General features: G+C 56.3%; 1 protein-coding gene across 2 annotated transcripts; it reads left to right on the forward strand.

The window, feature by feature from the left end:
• Nucleotides 1-5,263: 5,263 nt before the first annotated feature.
• SF3B2 (splicing factor 3b subunit 2) lies at nt 5,264-20,349 on the forward strand. Of its 2 annotated transcripts, none has more exons than XM_030569623.1 (21): nt 5,264-5,473; nt 5,807-5,853; nt 7,553-7,630; nt 8,064-8,315; nt 10,353-10,479; nt 10,673-10,773; nt 11,025-11,130; nt 11,948-12,036; nt 12,967-13,170; nt 13,962-14,099; nt 14,443-14,523; nt 15,025-15,252; nt 15,640-15,789; nt 16,113-16,202; nt 16,563-16,670; nt 17,375-17,482; nt 18,021-18,163; nt 18,320-18,421; nt 18,840-18,939; nt 19,660-19,845; nt 20,116-20,349. In XM_030569623.1, the coding sequence occupies exons 1-21, from the start codon at nt 5,359-5,361 to the stop codon at nt 20,185-20,187; spliced, it is 2,625 nt and encodes an 874-aa protein (XP_030425483.1). In that variant the 5' UTR covers nt 5,264-5,358; the 3' UTR covers nt 20,188-20,349. The 2 variants fall into 2 exon arrangements, with proteins under 2 accessions (XP_030425483.1, XP_030425484.1); XM_030569624.1 differs by having other exon boundaries at nt 11,951-12,036.
• Nucleotides 20,350-20,912: the final 563 nt, after the last annotated feature.

A 20,912-nucleotide genomic window follows, 5' to 3' on the forward strand; every position in this document is an offset into this window, starting at 1 on the left:
TGGCAGGGTCTGGCCCCTCCCAGGCCAGGGGGCCTGTGCCCCTCTGGCCCCTCTAACAGAGAGTGAGGGGCCCACACAAAGGGGTTTCTCTGCCCCCTGGGCTAGGATCCTTGATGATTAATGGCTACACACTTGCCCTTGCATCCTACCCATGACTGGCAGGATAGGGCATGGACACCCCCCCACCCCTTGATGCATCCACCAAGTTCCAGAGGGAGCCGCCAAATGATATGAGGGAAGGGGCCACCCTCAGCATTAGGGAGCCAGTCCTTGAGGGTCACTGTGAGGTCTGGGTCTATGCCTCCAGAGGGACAGTGGGGCACCACAACATTCCCTCCCACACTGCAGCATCCCACAGGGAGTCTGCATGTCATTCCCATGTCACTGTCAGAGAGATCGGCACAGATGCACACCAGGGAACAACCAGGGGTCCTGGCTCCCAACTCCACCCCCCACCCCCCAAAAGCCTAACCAATAGACAACACTCCCCTCCCAGTGATAGGGATAGAAGCCTGGAGTCCTGACTTCCAGCCATACCTGTTAGACCCCACTCACCTTTTAGTCAGTGCAAGGGACAGGCTAATGTCACCTGCTGGGACAGAGACAAAAGGCTCACTGCCATGGGACATGCCAATGCTGTGCATGTACTGCCCTCTGGTGGGGGTTCTGAGACTGCAGGAGTATTGACATAAAAACCTGCTCCATATGTGCCAGAAGTTGGAGATACCAGATGGGAGAAGTAATATTTTTTATTGGACCAACTTCTGTTGGAGGGAGAGAGATGCTTTTGAGCCACATAGAGGTCTTCTTCAAGTCCAGGAAAGGCAGTAGAACAGATTGTTTAGCATAATGAGTTAGCACATATTCTAAGGGACCATTCAAGGTAGAGGGCGTGTTAATACCTCTGCGGTCATAGGACAAAAAGGGGGGTTAGTGGGTGACAGATTGTTGTAATCAGCCATAAATCCAGTGTCTCTGTTCAGTCCATGATTTTTAGGCCTTGTCTACACTACAGAGTTTTGTTGATGCAAGTTATGCTGACGATCAAAACCCAGTATAATTACATCGCTCTGCATATTCACACAATGCTCCTTCTGTTGGCAGAGGGCTGTGTCCACAGTTGATGTTCTAGCATCAACAGAGAGAGCAGTGCACTGTGGGTAGCTATCCCACTGTGCTACTCACCACCTTCTGCAGCTAGGAGTTGTGGGAAGGCAGAACGGATCGCAGTACATCATGGGTAAGACTTCGTGTTTGTCACGGAAAGTCACGGATTCCGTGGTTTTTCGTGACCTTTGTGACTTCTGCAGTGGCCCATATGGCTGGCCTGGGAGCCACCTGAGCAGCTCAGGCAGCCCCTGGGTTAGTTACACTGGCTGTTGCTGGGGCAGTCTTGGGGCCCCCCGGCTGCCCCCCAGCCAGGGCCGGCTCTAGCCATTTCACCACCTCAAGCACGGCGGCACGCCACAGGGGGTGCTCTGCTGCTCGCCGGTCCTGCAGGACCAGCGGACCCTCCACAGGCACGCCTGCGGGAGGTCCACCGGAGCCGCCTGCCACCCTCCCAGCAACCAGCAGAGCACCCCCTGTGGCATGCCGCCCCAAGCACGTGCTTGGCGCGCTGGGGCCTGGAGCCAGCCCTGCCCCCAGCAGCAGGAGTTGGGGAGGTGCTCAGGGCTAGGGGTTGGGGTGCTGGGCGGTGCTTACCTAGGGAGGGCTCCCCGGAATGGTGACAGGACCTCCATCCTTCAGCTCCCAGCAACACATGCTGCCTCTGCCTGCAGGCACTGCCCCCACAGCTCCCACTGGCTGCCGTTCCCCGCCAATGGGAGCTGCAGAACTGGGCCTTGGGGTGGAGCAGAGCCAGCACAGTGGAGCTAGGAGCTGGAGGTCGGGGCTTCCCAGGAGCTGGGTCGGGAACCTGACCCAGCCCCCCCAACCCGCCCCCCCAAGCACCCATGGCACCCCCTGCGCTGTGCCTCCCCAAGCACCCGCAGTGCCCTCCTGGGCCATGCCCCACTGAGCAGCCATGGCACCCCCTCAAGCCGTGCCCCTGCCAGTACCCACAGTGTCCCTGGGGTCCCCCTCCAGCACCCCCAGCGCCCCCCAGGACCACCCCTCCAGCACCCATGGCACCCCCTGGGCTGCTCCCTGAAACTGCTACCCCCAAGTTTTAGTCAGGGATATATGATAAAAGTCATGGAAAGGTGATGGGCCATGAATTTTTGTTTACTGCCCATGACCTGTCCATGTCTTTTACTAAAAATACCCATGACTAAAACATAACCGTAATTATGGGTGCGGGCTCAACGTTCCATGATGCAGTTTTTTCATCCCATTATTCCAGGGGCTTTCAACTGTGCTTCGTGGCATTTCTCAAGGGCCCCTGTTTACTATGTGCCAACCATCTCTGCCTGAATGGATGGATCCTGAACTGTTCTCTGCTGTTATGGTCACATTGTGGATGGTCATGCAGTATATCATGAGCTCCCAATCTGAAGAGGAAATAGAGGTGCCTGACCTGCTGTGTGCTCTGGAAAGAAACAACACCAGATTATTTTGGCATTCACGGAGCAGTTCCATATGGTGGACCATCACTTTTGGGCTCAGGAAACAAGCACTGAGTGGTGGGATTGCATCATTATGCAGGTCTGGGATGACCAGTGGCTGCAGAACTTTCAGATGTGCAAAGCCACCTTCCTGAAACCATGTGAAGAGCTCGCCCCAGCACTGCGGTGCAAGGACACCAAAATGAGAGCTGCCTTCTCGGTGGAGAAGCATGTGGCAATCACTGTGAGGAACCTGGCAACTCCAGACTGCTACTGGTCAGTTGTGAATCAGTTTGGAGTTAGGCAGTCCACTGTTGGGGCTGATTTAATGCAAGTGTGCAGGGCCACTAATCACATCCTGCTAGAGAGGACTGTGACTCTTAACAATGTGAGAGAAATAGTGGATGGCTTTGGGGCAATAGGATTCCCTAACTGTGGCGGGTTGATAGATGGTATGCATATCCCAATTTTGGCCCCAGATCATTTTGTGATGGAGTACATCAATAGAACAGGATACTTCTCTATGGTATTTCAGGGACTTGTGGGTCACCATGGCCATATCATTGACATCAATGCGGGGTGGTCTGGGAAGGTGCATGATGCATGCATCTTCAGGAACACTGGCCTGTACAGAAAGCTGCAAGTTGGGACTTTCTTTCCAGATCGAAAGATTCCAATGGGGGTTGTTAAAATGCCCATAGTTATCTTGGGAGATCCAGTGTACCCCTTACTCCATGGCTCATGAAGCCTTACACAGGAAACCTGGACAGCAGCAAGGAGTGCTTCAACAACTGGCTGAGCAAGTGCAGAAAACCATAAAATGTGCCTTTGGCAGATTAAAAGCATGCTAGCGCTGCCTTTATAGCAGGTTAGACCTAAATGAGGAAAATAGTCCCACGGTCACAGCAGCCTGTTGCGTGCTCCATAATATTTGTGAGGCTAGAGTTAAAAGTTTCACCCAGGGTGGAACATAGAGGCAGTTCACATGGCAGCTGATTTTGAGCAGCCAGATACCAGGGCTATTGGGGGGCACAAGGGAGGGCTATTCAAATCAGGGAGGCTTTGAGGCACCATTTTAACAATGAGCTCCAGTAATCATCCAGAAACATGTCTTTCTATACAGCACTCTGCCATACTTTGTTAATTTGCCGCCATGCATGAAAATGTTGATTATTCCTGACCGTGATTTGTTCTCAGCAAATGATTAAATTGCCAATGTGTATTAATTCCAGCAGCAACCACCATGTGTAGCAGACCAATAAAGATTGGCTATCTTTCAGAGAATATGTTTTTATTAAATACCAATTAACAACACACACAAAAGGCTTGGTGAGAAGGGAGAGAACAATGAAGGGCAGTGTAGGCTCTTATAGCTGTGTGTAAGTCCAGCTATCACTCTGGAAACTTTCCCAAGGAGTAGAATGAAGGGGTACCGAGACGGGCCAGTAAGTTACAAGGTATGTGTGGGATGAATTTGGGAAGGGCATGGAAAACAGTTCTGTATTGGCTGCAGGAGCTGCCGAGTACACATGAATTCTGCCTGCAGCATGATTAGGGACTTCAATATCTCTGTTTGCTCCTCCATCACTTTTGTCATCCACTCCTGGCCCATTAAAATTCACTTCTGGCTCTCCTTTCTGTCCTGCCTGTCTATTTCATAATTTTCTTTTAAAGTGTCTCTCCATGCCCTGCGTTCTTGTTTTCTAGCCTCTGAGGATTGGCGCAACCCTTGAAACATGTCCTCCGTGCTCTTCTTTGGTCACTTCCTTGTTTGGTGAAGGTTCTCCACCGATGTGTAGGTGTATTGGGGTTCCCAGGATGCAACCTGAACTGTGGGACTGGTAAGCCCTCTGTTTCACCAGCCTGGGCTCCTTCTTACACTGTGATGCTGTTGGAAAGCTGCAAGCCTCTGGCAGGTACTGCTCTTACACAGACATCCATAGGCAGGGACACACCCAACTGAATTACATTAAATGCTTCTCCCAGCCACTCGCGAACCAACAATAGAGAGGCTCCTGCCAATTCCCCTCAGTTCCCCACCCTTGCACCCTAGTGCTGTACCCTCTTGCCCTGGTCAGAAGCCTGAGCAGTGTAAGTTTATTACTCAGTTTGCCCCTCCCTCAATGTGGAGAGGATGCACACTCGCCTTTGTTCACTGAGCTGAGATTTCCCAAGCACTTCAGCCAAAACACACTCGTTTAGATGAAATAGAAAACAGGTGTATTAACCACAGAAAGATGGATTATAAGTGATTATATGTGGTAGGCGTAAGCGGTCAGAGGTAGTTACCAAAGAAAATAAAAGAGAAGGGCACACCCTAAATCTTAAACCTTATTACACTAGCAGTATTTAGATCTGGCTGTTTTCTCACCCACTGGATGTTACATCTCCTAATACACAGGCTTCGTCCTTAAGCCTGGACCAGTTCCACGCTGGCCTCGCCAACTCTTCAGAACTACAATTCCCAGAATGCAAAGCTACTGGGGGAGGTCAGCTCCTACATACCTCAGAACTACAACTCCCAGTGGAAAGCGCGGTAACTGGTTTCCTTACAGGTCGCTTTATTACATGCGCTCTTACGTTACCCTACTGGGGACGTTTCCAGGACTACAATACCCAGAAGGCAGCGCGGGAGGAACCTTCCTCCCTCATTGGTTGTGCGTGTTGATGTCATCACGCTGCATGCGCAGCCGAGGCACTCATTGCTCGAAGGTAGCGCTTCTGTTTAGCGGTGGGGCGCCCGCCGCGTGCCTGCGTGGTGACGTAGGTGCGGCGCCTACGGCGGCTGTTCAGGGTCGGACCGGGCGGGAAGATGGCGACCGAGCACCCTGAGCCGCCGAAGGGGGAGCTGCCGCTGCCGGCCTACGGGGCCTGGGCGCCCGCCGAGCTGCAAGCGAAGCTGGCCGAGATCGGAGCCCCGGTGCAAGGTGGAGCCCGGCCGTGGGGAGTTGGGGGGGCGGCTCCCTCCAGGGGCTTCCGGGGCCCATGTGGGGGTGGCGGCGAGCCCCGCTGGAGGAGGGGGACCCCACAGCTGCTGGGGGGATGAGAGTGGGGGTGGCGCCCGCCAGGGGGTGCTTGGGGCTGTAGTGGGGGGTAGGGGCTGTTCCGGCCCACGGGCCCTAGCTGCCATTCGCAGGCAGCCCAGAGGCGTGGGGTAGGTTTGGGGGCGGACGGGAGCCCCTGGGTGGGGAAGGGCAGCTGGTGGTGGCTCAGGCTCGGTTTTGGCCTGTGGGCTCTGACCCTTCTTGTGTATTTTCCAGGCAGCCGTGAGGAGCTGGTGGAGAGGCTGCAGACGTACACGCTGCAGGTGAGGAATAACCTCTCCCCGTGCGCACACACTGCTCACATGAGGCAAGGGACATGCTCTGCTATCAGAAACAGCCTCCCCAGGGCCCTGACACCAGTGGTGAAAGTAAGCTGGTACAGGCCGCCACTGCATACTGGTAAGAGCCGGTACACAGCTGACCAAACCGGCAGGGCTGCTGGTGAGGGGAGCCAAAAGGGGCAGCTTCCCTGGGGCCTGGCAATTTAAAGGGCCCAGGGCTCCTGGCTGCTGCTACTGTGCGGCTGGAGCCCTGGGCCTTTTAAGTCGCTGCCACTACCCCAGGGCTCTGATGACGATTTAAAGGGCCCGAGGCTCCGGTTGCTGCTGTGGTAGTGGCAGTGCTAGCCGGGAGCCCTGGGGCCATTTAAATTGCTGCTGACTGCCCTGAGTGCTGCTGACTGCCCTGAGTACTGTTAAGTCCCTTAAGTTACTTTCACTCCTGCCTGTCACTCACATCCCAATTTCTCTATATAAAAGGGATCTGTACAGAGGCCTGAACCTGGAGCTGCCAACCTGCAGTGGGAAACTTTACTGCCTGGCATGTATTGTAGTGTCACACCCCCAGCACGTATGATAGAGCACGCAGTAAGGGGCTCCCACATTTACTGCCCCTAGAGCCACATGCATACCTTGCCAGCTACACAGTGTGAGCAGTAACCACACTCAACAGCCTTGTGACTAGGAGCCAGCAGATTACCAGCCTGGATTCACTGGTGTTAGAGTAAATGAACAGTGTTAGAAGATGAAGGCTGGTGTAGTGGTTAGGGCACTAGCTGGGATTCAGGAGACCTGGGTTCTAGTCCCTGCTCTGCCACAGACTCCCCCAGGAGACCTTGGGTGAGTCACCCAGCCTCTTTAGGTCTCAGTTTGGCATCTGTTTAATGGGGATAGTAGTGCTGCCGGACCTGTAAGGATAAACAAATTAACAGCTGGGAGGTGCTCAGATACTATGTTAACATAACAAGAGGTACCACTCAGCGTGAACAGTAAGCTGGGTTGTGACCATCCTCTGACTGACCCATCTTGGGTGCCAGTGACCTGTGGAAGGAAACATGTGATCTTAATCTTAAGACTGGAACATGTGAGTGCTACTGCTGTGTTAGGCTGGATGTGGGGGCACCAGGGACATAGCCAGCGCTGTTTGGTTGCCAGTAGGGAGCTCTGTCCTAGTGAGAGTCATTGAGGTTTCATCTGGGCTCCTGTATTCCTTCCTGTCCCAAAATACAGCAGTGTCTGACTAGCCTGCCTGCCTGCTCAACAGCAGAAGGATAACGACAAGTGCTCTGCTGAGGCCTCACTTCTCTACCCCACTATCTCTTCTGGTGTTCATAGTAATTAGGGCAATTATAGTGCTGCCTGGGGGGAAGCTAGTGCGTGGGCTGCTGGGGGTGGCCTTACTTCTATCCCCATCTCTGAGCCACATGCCCTGTGGGCATCAATATCCCTGTCCTGCTTTCTGTCTTGGCTATGGAGACTCTGGTATTGTGTTGTGGGGGCTCCATCTTGCTTGGAGAACTCCATACTAAGGTCATTCCTTGCCGTGGTGGTAAATTGGCCTCCCTAGCACCTGTAGTTCCTCTCCTGACCCAGTGCAAACCAGTGGGAGTCTCAGAGAGAGGCTCCCCAGTGCATAGGCTTTTACCTGCTTTGCAGCCGCATTTACTGTGTCCTCTCTCTGCAGACAGGCATCGTGCTGAGCAGGCCGTCTCTTAGGGGAGATGATGGTGACAAGCCCACCCCACCCCCGATACCTGGACAGGTAAGTGAGGGGGTGGGGGTTGGGGAGGAGGAATCCTGGCCTGGCTAGGTCACAGGCGCTTCCCTAGGGGCTGACTGGCCTGCTGTAGCTCTCCTATGTTGGGAGGAGGCTGTCCAGCTTCTCAGGGTGACTGACATCCATTGGTACTTCCTGCCAGGAGCTATTGCTAACCTCAGCATCCTGAAGAGCAGTGCTGTTCTACCTTCCTAAGTCCCTCCAACTGTGTCTGAGATCCACGAGCCGCCTCCTCTACCTATGCTGAGCATGCTCAGTGTTGCTTTGTGGCTCTTGGGCTGTTACTGCTGCCTCTGCGGTGGGGCACAGCATCTCAGTGCTGGGCGATGGCTCTTGGTATAAATAACCCTTGAATTGCTTTGTGATCCTGCACACTCTGGGTTGATCCTTACCTCCTCATCTTTTCTCTCAATCACAGCTCCCTGGGATCCCTTTGCCCCCTCCCCCCATGGGGATGCCACCCATGCAGCCCCCGCCACCCCCTCCTCCTCCCCCTGGCATCAGCCTCAACTTCCCCATGGGCGTGGGGCCCCCTCCACCACCCCCAGGCATGGGCCCCCCCCTCCGCATGCAGAGCGTGGACCCCTCGGCTCTGTCAGAGGAAGATCGGTTGAAGCTGGCGCAGCAGCAGGCAGCCATGCTAATGCAGCAAGAAGAGAGGGCGAAGCAGGTAAGGGCTGTGCTGCAGGCAGAGGTGCTCTCCCTCAGTGCTGGCCCCAGGCTGGCACTAAGGGGTGCTGTGCTGTAGGGGCTCAGTCTTTGTGCTCTCCTCTGTCTGTAAGTGATGACCCCGTGTGATGTGAGGCGGTGCTATGCTGCAGGGATCTGTAGGGGCCCTCTCCCCGGGCAGTGAGTGCTGACCCGAATGCCCCAGTGTGGTTAGCGCTGTGCTGCGGGGTGTCTGCCAGATGACATACAATGAACATTCAACCACTTGGTTTGCCAAGAGTCTGGGCTTTTTAATCCTGGGATCCTGACCATTTGGCCTCCTCAAATCCCCCCTTCCCAAATGCAATTTGAGTTGTGTATTGGATTCGTCAGGTCCTGCCCTAAACCACTATGAAGTGCTAATGCTGAGCAGCCTCTGTGCCCAACCCCCGAGGTGGCCAAATCTCAGCACTAGATGAAGGATCCCTGTTTATATAGCCCCATGCCTCACTTTGGAGGCAGCTGTTTCTCAGTGCTAGATGAAGGAAAGTTCACTTTTAAATTCTAGCTCATACAATCTGTTCTATCTGCCCATAGCCAGGAAATAGGGAAAGACATGTGGGTGTAACCGACCAGGTAGCAGAGCAGTGAGGTTTGTATGTCGCATCTGGGCCTGAAGGAGCCTGATCTGGTTCCTTCCCCCATCAAGTTGCAGAAGAGACACTGCTCTCTCCTCTCTGATATTGAACTGAATTGGATCCAATTGCTGTCCTGGCAGAGAACAGATGTTGTGATCCATTCAGCTCCCTGTCCGCCCTCCTACCAAGATCCGCACACCCCTGCTGACCCATTCCCAGATTGCTGCGTCGATTGCTGGCCCTTCCCAAAGCCCTGAGCAGGCAGGGGATGGGTGCCACCTGCCTGGTCCCCGAGCTCCTGGCCAGGGAGCCTAGTCCCCAGCCCCTCCTCCACTGTCCCCCCTCCCCCACAGCCATGCTGGCCACACTCTGGCCCACTGCTCCTGCTGGGTGACATGGGGAGCATAGATGGCTCTGGCCAGCTGTCACGGCTGCAAGTTTCTGCTGGTGATAAGGGGGCAGGGAGCGGGAGGGGGTTGGGTAAAGGGGCGGGGGGTCCTTGGGGGCAGTCAGGGAGGAGGGGATGGTTGGATGGGGTGGAGGTTCTGTAGGGGCGCTCAGGGGATGGTGAACAGGAAGGGTTGTGAGTGGGAGTCTCAGGGGACCTGTCAGGGTGGGGGTGTTGATAGGGGTCAGGAGAGCACTTGGCACAGGGAGCGGGGGGGGAGTTGGATAAGGGGGGTGGGATCCCAGGGTGCAGTTAGGGGAGGGTCGTCCCAGTAGGGGGCAGTCAGGATGAGGAGCAGAGGGTGGTTGGATAGGAGGTGGGAGTCCCAGGGGGGCTGTCAGGGTGCAGGGGTGTGGATAGGGGTTGGGACAGTCAGGGGACAGGGAGCAGGAGGGTGGGGTGGGGGTGGGGGTCCTGGGAGGGGGGGTCAGGGGGTAAGGAGCGGGGGGGTTGGATGGGTTGGGAGTTCTGAGGGGGGCAGTTGGGGTGGATAGGGGGTGGGGGCCAGGCTGTTTGGGGAGGCACAGCCTTCCCTACCCTGTCCTACATACAGTTGCGCAACCCTAATGTGGCCCTCAGGCCAAAAAGTTTGCCCACCCCTGGCCTACAGTCTCCCCCAGTAACCTTCAGTGCCAGTGTCCCTATGCAGCACCACCCCCCCAGCCACGATTCTGCTCTCTCCCCGCAAATCTCCAGCTCCCGTGGGCCCTTCTAGTCCAGAATCTGCCCCCTGTCACCAGTGGGCCTATCTGGCCTGATATCTCCACCACTAGAGGGCTCATGGCCTCATGTCTCCTGGCATCCCTCTCCATGATTATGGAGTGAGCATCGAACACTCCTGCATGGCAGGGGTGTTGCCTCTTCCATCCCATCCCGCACAAACATCCTGTGGGGAAGGCTGGGTTGCGAGCAGGGCTGCTGATCTTCAGCTCCCACCCAACACTGACCTCTCCATGTGTTCTCCTTTTCTCAGGCTGCAGTCTTACTGGAACAGGAGCGACAGAAAGAGATGGCCAAGCTGGCCCCCCCGGTGCCCAGACCTCCTCTGGATGTGGGGCCTGTCAGACCCATAGGACCAAGGCCCCCAATGGTGCCACGAGGTGAGATTATTTCCCCAACTGGGGTATGGAATCAGGTGTCTTTCGCCTCTAGCAGGCTCTGGCTCTGATCCAACCTCTGGCTGCTGCCTCTGCTTTGGAAGTAGGGGGTCAGGAAGCAACAGGGAGCTGGTTACTTCAGGTCCATTCCTTATGGGGACTCACCCTTTTGTGTGTGTCTCTCCTGCCCATCTAGGTAGTGCCCCTGTGGGACCGCCGCTGCCCGGAGTTCCTATTGGTGCCCCTGGCCCAAGGCCGCGAGGGCCGCCGCCGCCTCCTGGGGAAGAAGGCCGAGAGGTAAGCATGCAGAAGGTGGTGGCTGGAGGGTGGCCTGTTGCAGGTGGGGCAGCTTTCTGAGATGTGTTGGAGGTACAGAGGAGAATTCCTATCCCCCCCTCCACAGGGTGGGTTCTATACCTGACTCTGGGAGGGGAATGGGGTCTAGGTGGGGTGCTAGGAGCCAGGACTCCTGGGTTGTTCCTGTCCAAGCCAGCCTGTGGGTCCTGTTGTGGAACGTCCCCCTGTTTAGTGATCGTCTCTGTTTGTAGACAGACGATTCCACCATTGGCCCCAAGATCCCTCAGGCTCTGGAGAAGATTCTGCAACTCAAGGAGATCCGGCAGGAGGAGCTCATAACCGTGCCTGGCACCACAGGTAACAGGCTCCTTCCATTCTGTTCGTGTGGTTTGGGGCAGGAGCCCTGGCTGCAGGTGGAGCCCTGACCTCTCCCAGCAGGAGGTGCTGTAGGGAGCAAGGGCAGGAGTTCTGGAGGGTCAGGATGGACACCTGGGTTTTATCCCCAGCTCTGGGTGGGGAGGAGAGTCCAAAGTGTTAGAGCTGGTGGGTGACTGGGAGTCGGGGCTCCTGGATTCTACTTCTGGCTCATGTGGGAGTGGGGCCTAGAAGTTAGAGCTGGGAACTGCATGCCAGTGATCTGTGCCCCATCATTCTAAATCCTCTTGCTTCCCCTGCCCTGCTTTTTGGTTGTGCCCTGGCATTGTTGACTGCTTTGGAACTTGCCCAAGAGCTGGGTGCTGTCTGAAGGCAGGGGGAATCCATCCTTCCTTCTAGGCACACCCCAGTTAACCTCCCTTTGCAGTGTCCGTACCCCAGAAGACAGGATTGGCAGGCATCTCCTAAGGAACCCATCCCCTGTTCCTTGGTAATGTTTCTCACAAAGCAGAGGCAACTAACCTGCCTGGGTTGTGTTCCTTCTATATGCTGCAACCCCCCACTAAGCCAACTCTTGCACTGGGACAAATGGGGGCTGGTTGGCATGTGTCTATGGGGGGTGCAGGAGAAGTGGCCTCCCTTGTAATGTGGTTGGTCACTCCTGCTCCCAGCGTGCAGTTCTGAGGGACTGGCAGGGCTGTCCCCTCCTTCTCTTCCCCCAGAGCTTGCTGCAGTGCATCTGATACCCCCTCTCCCTTCCACCCCCCTCCATCCTTTGCTGATTCTCCCTGTATTTCAGTAGATGATGATATGGAGACAGATTTGAAGGCACTGATCAGCATGTCTGCTTCAGAGACCGAGGAGGACATGGCTCTGTCAAAGAAAGAGGTGAGCAGACTGTGTGCCACGAATTAGTCCCCAGCTCATCAAGTGGCTTAGAGAGGGGAAGCTGGGAGCCAAGACTCCTGGATTCTCTCCTCACTTCTGGGAGGAGAGCAGGGGGTACTGGGAGCCTGGACTCCTGGGTTCTATTCCCAGTCTGTTGGCTTGCTGTGTAAGGACTGGTCAACCCCTTCATTTATCTCTGCTTTGGTTTTCCCTTCCATTGAATGAGGCTTGTCTACCTTCAGGAGCAGAGAGCTCTGTTAGATGCTGAGATGGGCACTTCCCCGGTGTCTAATCTCAGCCTGGCTAGTGACAGGTAGATTTAAAGTGACTGCATCAGCTGAACACAGGCCTTGATGTTGAGGCTGAAAACATTGCCTTGGACTGTAATAGATTCCCATGAACCATGTTTGCAATTAGGGCGTTTGAATCTTCCCTGGCTGCCAGCGTGGGGAGGGATTGGAGTGAAATTGACTCTGAGTTGCATGTGAAACTCACAAGAACCTCCCTGCAACAGGGATGCTAGGAGTGAAAGGAGGTGGGAGATCTTTCCCTTTGCATTCAGGGGGCTCTAGATTGGAAACATTTCACAGCAGCTGGGAACTGCCACATAAAGCTGAGGCCCTGGCCATGTGTGGCAAGTCTCATGAGCTGCTGTGCTGAGCCCGGCATCCTGCAAGATGACTGTCAGGATCATTTCGTGCTGTCATCAAGTTCCTCCTCCAGAATTCTTCTTCATGTCTGCCATATACGGTGCAGCTCTGTCATGTGCAGTGGAAGAGCTGCCACTTACAGAATGGAGTGTGACCTGCGTCTCAGTGCTGGGGAGGGTTCTCTGTATAAACAGCCCCTCCCCCTCGCTCTACCCCAGAGGTGGCTGCATCTGAGCACCAGCGGAGGGCCCTATAGTTATTAACACACTTCTCTCGGCAGAGGAACCGTAAGCGCCGTAACCGGAAGAAGAAGAAGAAGGCACGTGTGGCAGCACAGGGCACAGAGGGCAAAGGGGAGAAGGAGTCTCAGCGCACTGAGCCCAAAGACACTGAGTCAGTGGTGGAGATTGAGTACGTCACTGAGGAGCCGGAGATTTATGACCCCAACTTCATCTTCTTCAAGAGGATCTTCGATGCCTTCAAGGTGAGCCAGGCTCAGGGTGCAGCCCTGGGGTTTTGGCGCTACACAGCTAAAGGAGCCTCTAGTGGTTAAAGTGCTGGCATTTGGCCGAGGAGTGGGGTCTAGTGGTTAGAGCATAGAAGGGTGCCAGGACTCCTGGGAGGGCAGTGGGGTCTAGTGGTTAGAGTGGGGCTGGAAGTCAGGACTTCTGAGTTCTAGCCCTAGCTCTTTGAGACCCTTCTCTTGAGTGGGGCATGGGGAGACTACGGGCTGCACAGAGCCCCAAATCCTGTGATGATCTGTTTGCAATGGGGCGGGGGAAGTAGCTGCAAGCTCCATCCGCCATGGCTCTGGGGGCAGTGCTTCCCACCTCCTCAGGATACAGATCAGCGTCTGCCCTCCAGCTCATGCCCCCTGCAGCCTGAGAGGGGGCACAGGCTGTGTTTTCGTGCCTGCTGCTGAGTTGGCTGACACCTGGATGGTGCTGAGAGGAGAGGGAACTTCCCCTCCATAATTCAGAAGTCCCTTCTCTTACTTAAGGGCCTGGCTTGTAGATCTTCATTCCCCGGGGCAGCAGCACCCCCACATGGCCTGTATCCCCCATCTGTTCTCTTTGGGGTTCTGTTAGCTCCTCTGAGGAGATGGGAAAGGAACATCCTTCACTCTGTCCCTCGAGTCTTGTGCCTCCCCCACTGTGGGGCTCCCAGCTGCTCCCTGGGGAACAATTGCTCAGGCTCATGCGCTCCTGCTTAAATCCCCCCCTGGGGATGGAGTCTCTGGCCTCTGCACCTTTTCACCCTCCCTTACCCCCACAGCTGACGGATGATGTAAAGAAAGATAAAGAGAAGGAGCCCGACAAGGCAGACAAGCCAGAGAGTGCAGCCGCACCCAAGAAGAAGGGCTTCGAGGAGGACCGGAAGGGCAGCGACGATGACAGTTCTGATGATGAACAGGTGGGCTGGGGGCGGGGCCAGGCAGCTAGCCAGTGGAACTCCCTGCCACCACCATGTCTAGAGCGCAGGAGAGACTTGAGGGCGGGGGCAGGTATTGCTAGGGATCAGTTAGGTTGGCATCTGCACTGACCCCAGTTGGTGCTGTGGTCCCGAGGCTACAAAGCTGGGCTAGTGCTGCAGGAAAGTGCTTTATTGGGAGTGGGAGATTTTTCATCTGCATCTTGCACTGGCCACTATTAGCGTGTGTTGGGGCTTTACTGGGTCCATTGGTCTGATCAGATGGAAGTGATGTTGTGGGGGACTCTGGCTGGATGAGCCTATTGTGTTTCTTCCTTGGGTCTAGGAGAAGAAACCTGAGGCCCCAAAACTGTCCAAGAAGAAGCTGAGACGCATGAATCGTTTCACGGTGGCAGAGCTCAAGCAGGTGAGATGGTTGGTCACCTACAGTGCCATGTGGGTGTCTGTGTCACAGCTTCTCTGAAGGGGCACCCCTTGGAGAACAGAGCTGGCCCTGCTCAAGACGCTGTAGAGAGGGATGGGACTGAACGGCCCCTCCCCTCTCAGCCCCTGGTTCAGGGCACAGGGGACTCTGTATTGGGGTTGGTGCCCTTTGGGCTTAGGGCCCAGCTTGGCTAGTTGGGTTGGTACTACTTAGGCAGCAAGAGTGCAACTGACCCAGCTGGGTGTTGGGCCGTAGTTTTTCTCACAGGGAACACTGTACCGGCAAAGGGTCACCCGGGATGAACTTGCCTCAGGTCCCATTGGGACCCTTCGGCCTCTGCTGGCTGGCTGGCAGGCAATGGGAGGAGGGAAGAGAGAAGGTTCTGGTGCTCTAAAGGTTAAGCTGTTGGCCTGGGGTAGAGATGATGGGAGGGTGGTGAATTCTGGCACTTGGAGGGTTAAGCCTGTGCTGTCCTGTCCCCAGCTTGTGGCGCGCCCGGACGTGGTGGAGATGCATGATGTGACAGCCCAGGACCCCAAGCTGCTGGTTCATCTCAAGGCCACTCGCAACTCTGTGCCAGTGCCCCGGCACTGGTGCTTCAAGCGCAAGTACTTGCAGGGCAAGCGGGGCATTGAGAAGCCGCCTTTTGAGCTGCCTGACTTCATCAAGCGCACGGGCATCCAGGAGATGCGAGAGGCGTTGCAGGAAAAGGTACCCACATGTGCACCACACTCCAGAGGTAGCTGCATCTTGGTGCCAGTCGAGGGGTCCCTGTGTAAACAGTCCCTACCTCAGCTCCCCCTCTGATCAGGGTTGTTGTGTGGTGACTTGGAGGGGCTGGTGCTATATTACCCTCCCTGGGATGACTGCAAGACTTGGTCCTGTTATCCATTGCCATATTTCCATGCCACGCACGCACCTCCCCTCCCACGCCCGTTCCCCACCCTGTTGGTAGATCAGGTCTGCCTCCTGGAGAGGGGTTTACCTCCTGGGCCCTGCAGGGGGTGGCAGGAGGCTGTTTGGTGGCACTGTCTGTCCCTGCAGGGCCCATGGCGTGGTTGAGGTGTGCTCATAGTCTCCTTTCTCCCACCCCCACAGGAGGAACAGAAAACCATGAAGTCAAAGATGCGGGAGAAGGTTCGCCCCAAGATGGGCAAGATCGACATTGACTACCAGAAGCTGCATGACGCCTTCTTCAAGTGGCAGACCAAGCCCAAGCTCACCATCCATGGAGACCTCTACTACGAGGTGGGTGTGGGGCCCGGGGAAGCCCTGTCCCTACAGGAACCCCTCAGATGGGGCAGTGGCTCTGGCTGGGGTCCGGGTCCAGAGTGTGCCCCATGACTCAGGAGGGCAGTCTCCATCTCTGACAGACAGCTGGGGATTGTGGGCTGGGAAGGAAAACCTATCCTGGCCTGGCTCTCTCCCAACCTGGGTTTTTCGTTGCTGGGAGCCTCTTCCCCAGCTGGGTGCTAGGTTGTGATCAGCCCATGTGAGGTGCTGCCAGAGCCCACTAGCATTGGGGCACCCCCTCGCGATTGTTCTGACCCCAAGACTCTCCTCTCCACTAGGGCAAGGAGTTTGAGACGCGGCTGAAAGAGAAGAAGCCAGGGGACCTGTCAGATGAGCTGCGCATTGCCTTGGGGATGCCCGTTGGCCCAGTAAGTGTTCTTGGAAGCCGCCTGTCAGACGAGGGTAGCTGGTGTGACCCGCACCTGCTGATCCTACGGCCAGCCTTTGGGAGGCAGCTAGTCATGGCCACTGCATGGCTGGGCACCTTGAGGCTAGAACAGCAGAGCAGCTCTAGGGTGGGATTGCAGGGCACTGGCAGAGCTATGGTGGTGGGGAGGCAGGTAGTAGGAGGCTGTAGGTTGGGACTGACGGGTGCCTGTGAATGAGAGATGAGGTTTTCGGTCCCCTCCCTCTGTCACTTCCTTGCTGATGGTCCTGGGGGCTGGTTAGCCAGGGCTGGGCAAGCAAGTCTGTCATACTGGCTAACACCATGTCTCTACTGGTTCCAGAATGCTCACAAAGTGCCACCCCCATGGCTGATCGCCATGCAGCGCTACGGCCCACCTCCCTCCTACCCTAACCTGAAGATCCCAGGCCTCAATTCCCCCATCCCAGAGGTGAGTGGCTGAGTCTGTCCTGTGGGACGCTGGGGAATGATCCCTCGTCCCATCGTGTGCTCTTCGGGTGTCTGCAGGGCTCTCGAATGGCTGGGAGGCCAGTGGCACTGTCACTGGTGCCAGCGTGCCTGTTGGAGTGGTCCTAGTCCAAGAAGCTCCTCCCCATTTGGCCCTTTCTTTCACTGGGGGAAAAGGGGACTCTTAACTCGGGGCAGTGCAGCTGAGGCTCAGCCTGCCAATACAGAGTGACACTATCCCTGAGACTCCCCTTTTCCTAGCAAAGACCAGGTTGGAGCACTGGCCTCTTTCCTGCTTCCCACTCCTGAGCGCCCCCCCCCCCCCCCCGCTCCGATTGCTTTCATCTAGCACTCACCGCTTCTTGTTCCTGTGTTCCCCACTCCACGTGGTTATATGCTTGTCTTCCTCCTGCCCCACTCGCACCATCCACAGACCTGTATTAACCATCCTGCAATGAAATCTACCCCTTCTGCATAGAAACCAGCACAGTCACAAGGGGTGAGAGGAGCACTGGCACAGTTTCCCAGCTGTGAGGCTAAGGCCCACAGATGGGAGGTGACTTAGCCAGAGTCAGTGGCTGGGCCAGGACCAGAGCCCAGGAGTCCTGGCTTCCAGTCGCCCCCTGCTCTAACCAACTGGACTCCACTGTCCTCTGGAGCCTGAATAACTCTTTCCTCTTGTCCCAGGGCTGCTCGTTTGGGTACCATGCTGGAGGCTGGGGGAAACCTCCCGTTGATGAGACTGGGAAGCCCCTGTATGGAGATGTCTTTGGGACCAATGCTTCTGAGTTCCAGGTAGGTATCCAAGTGATCACGGCCCTGGAGAGACTGGGTGGGGGTGGGAATAGCCATTGCTTGGGGGATTGTGGTCACATGCCTTTCCTGTACTTTCTGGGCGCAATGGGGTGAGCTAGGGGCCACCCACTGGCTGGCATTCTCCCTCTTTGGTACTGCTAACCAGGCTGGGGCTCTTCCAGGGTGGCGGGAACCAAGACGAATACACAACCTGCACTGACCCATTACTTCCCTGCTGAGTGTCAGTAGGACCCCTGGAACAACTGCTCCGTGGGGCTGATGACCTGAGGCAGAGCTGAGGGGATAGCAAGGCTGGTGCTGGGGAAAATATTGGATCCCTGAACATTGGAGACTGAACCCCTGTTCCTACTTGTCCTGGGGCTGGAATGGTGCCCCCTAGAGGAGGAAAGCCCATTTCCCTACTCCTCTGAGCCAGCCTGTCTCCTTGCTCGGCGGCTGAATCGGAGCAACACTCTCCAGTGGGGAGAGGCCCCATCCTCACATCTTCCTCCGTCTAACCCGTCTCCCCTCATTTCAGACCAAGGCAGAAGAGGAGGAAATTGACCGGACACCCTGGGGAGAGCTGGAGCCATCAGACGAGGAATCCTCAGAGGAGGAAGAGGAGGAGGAAAGTGATGAGGAGAAGCCAGATGAGACGGGCTTCATCACCCCGGCTGACAGGTCGGTGCCTATCAGAATGGGGGCTGCCCTGGCATGGGTTATGGTGGTGCTGGGGCAGGTGGGGGCATGGTCAGTGAGGGCCATGTGGGGCTCCTTCATTCCAGCTGGGCCATGTGGCCTAGGTGCTGTCTCTAACCATTTGCCCTTCTTCCCCAGTGGCCTGATCACGCCAGGTGGCTTCTCCTCTGTCCCTGCCGGCATGGAGACTCCTGAGCTCATTGAGCTGAGGAAGAAGAAGATAGAGGAGGCCATGGATGGGTAAGTCAGGCCTCTGCCTTGCTTGTGCCACTCAGCTCCCCCAGAGACAGCGCGAGGAGCAGGACTTGAGAGAATCCCATGGAACCCTAGGGGGCACCGTACTGTGGCTCTAATGTCCCTATGTGCTGTACTGGCATTAGGGATGGGGGTGGGGCTCGGTGAGGGGTGCAGAACCTAGCATGAGCCAGGGCGTGATGCTGTTGTTTTGGAGGCTCTCGGTCACTTACCTTCCGAGTTGGGGCTTTCTTGGCCCAGTCTCAGCCCTGCTGTTCCCATTCTGCTTCCCAAATCCCACCTGCTGTTTCATTAGGGCCAGACACTCTCTTCTCCACTTCCTATCCCAATCTGCTGTCCAGCAGAGGTAGCTGCATCTCTGTCCCCTTTGTGCTGATCCTGTGTCTGCCCCCCTTACCCACAGCAGTGAGACACCCCAGCTCTTCACGGTGCTGCCAGAGAAGCGAACCGCCACGGTTGGGGGTGCCATGATGGGTTCCACTCACATCTATGACATGTCCACGGTGAGTGACTTAGGGCAGCCAGCCAGGTGAACTCTGGGACCTGAACCAGCGACCAACGGCTTGGTGGAATGGGGACCTGGACTGCAAGAACCCATCTATGCTCTCTGGGTCCCTGGAGCAATTGTGGTGACAAGGCTTCCTTGCATGGGAGGGGGGTGGGGTGGGGCTGCTTGTCCTTGGCATGAGCACTGGTCTGTGTTCACTAGTGATCTGGAGCAGGGAGTGGGCCAGCTGGGCAGAGGAGTTGGGTACTGAGGGCAGTGGGGCTTGAGGAGTGGGCAGCATTGGAGTAGAGCTGGAAAGCCATGGTGCAGGGAGAGGGACAGGACTCAACTGGATGGGCTATGGAAAGGGGTTGAGCAGCATGGAGGGCAGAAGGTGGCCCTTGGCTGCTGAAGGGACAGGCTAGAACTGTGTAGTTCAATGAGACCGCCCAAGTCCAGCTCAAGTGCAAGGCCCTGGCCTTCCCCACTGCAGTTAGCCTGTGGGACTCTCTCTGCCCACAGGGTCTCATGGTGGCTGGAAGCCAAGCAGGGTCTGGGTGTTTCTGTGGGAACCCTGGGCATTTGAGGTGAGAGCTCTGAATGCTCCACCTGGGGGAGATTGTCCCCCCAGTAAGAGAAACCAGGCTAGTATGGCCCCTGGCTGCTATTCCCTGGGGGCAAGGGCTCCCCCCTCCCATGCATAGTGCTGGCATCTCACCCTTCTCCTCACCTGCAGGTGATGAGCCGGAAGGGGCCGGTGCCAGAGATCCAGGGAGTGGAGGTGGCGCTGGCTCCTGAGGAGTTGGAGCTTGATCCAATGGCCATGACGCAGAAGTACGAAGAGCACGTGCGGGAGCAGCAGGCCCAGGTGGAGAAGGAGGACTTCAGTGACATGGTGGCTGAGCACGCAGCTAAGCAGAAGGTATGAGGGGGGACAGGGCTGGGGGAAGGGGCCTGGAGTGGGACATAGGAGCTGGCACCCCATAGAGGGTTCAGCCCCATCTGGCCCCACAGGGGTAGGGGGATTGGATTGGCTCGCGGTCAGTGAATGAGATACAGAGCCTGTCCCCTCCAGGGGGTGCCAGAGCTCCTGTCCAGCTTCAGGGTCAGGGGAGAAACTGGGCCAGGGAGGAGGTCATGTGTCTCTTTTGCTGGATGAACTTTTTTCTCTCTCTCTCTCTTCCCCCTGCAGCAGAAGAAGCGGAAAGCACAGCCCCAAGACACACGTGGGGGCGGCAAGAAGTACAAAGAGTTCAAGTTCTAGCCCCATCCCCTTGGTTTGCATCCCTTCTGTTTTTAACTTGTTCCTGTCCCTGTGCTCTGGGGAGAGCCACACCTGCTGCTTAGTCCCCTCCAACTGTTGTGTGGTTTTTTGTAAATAAAATCCTGGGTGCTGGGCCAATGCCCCTGCCTGGGTTCTCGCTCAGTCTGGCCCGTTGGATCTTGTCTCCTAGGAGGCGAGCACTGCCTCCTCCCTTTGCTGTCTCATGATCCTCATCAACCACTGCACCTTCCCATCTTTGGCCAAATGCTGTGGAGCAAGTGGAGACAAGGGGGCCATGCAGGGTGGGCTCCTGGGAATCTTGCTCCTCAGGCAATAAGCCACGCTGTGGAGACTCGAATGTAAAACTTCTGTTGCTTGGATGCCAGGCCTTGGAGTACAGTGATCTCTGTGCACTCTGCTTCCAGTTCCCGGCTGGCTCTTGTGTGTGGCTCTGCCAGGCAGGTGAGATTTCCAGGTCTATTGTAAAAAGCCAGTGTGAGCAAAGGGATAGTTGCTTTGTAGGGCTGTGCGGAGTGATCTGCCCTGGCAGGCCCTCCTCTGTTGTAGTAAAACTGCTGTGAGCTGGGTCACTGCCCTCGCCCCAGGGCTGCAGCCCCTACTGTAGTGTCTTGGCTGGGCAGCAGTGCTGCTTCATATGCAGCTGCCAGTCATCCCTGTGCAGCAGGCAGTGACTTGCCATTGCTCTGTGTGACCATGGGCCAGGC

Source organism: Gopherus evgoodei, chromosome 7 (assembly GCF_007399415.2).
Source record: "Gopherus evgoodei ecotype Sinaloan lineage chromosome 7, rGopEvg1_v1.p, whole genome shotgun sequence".
Lineage (NCBI taxonomy): Eukaryota > Metazoa > Chordata > Testudines > Testudinidae > Gopherus > Gopherus evgoodei.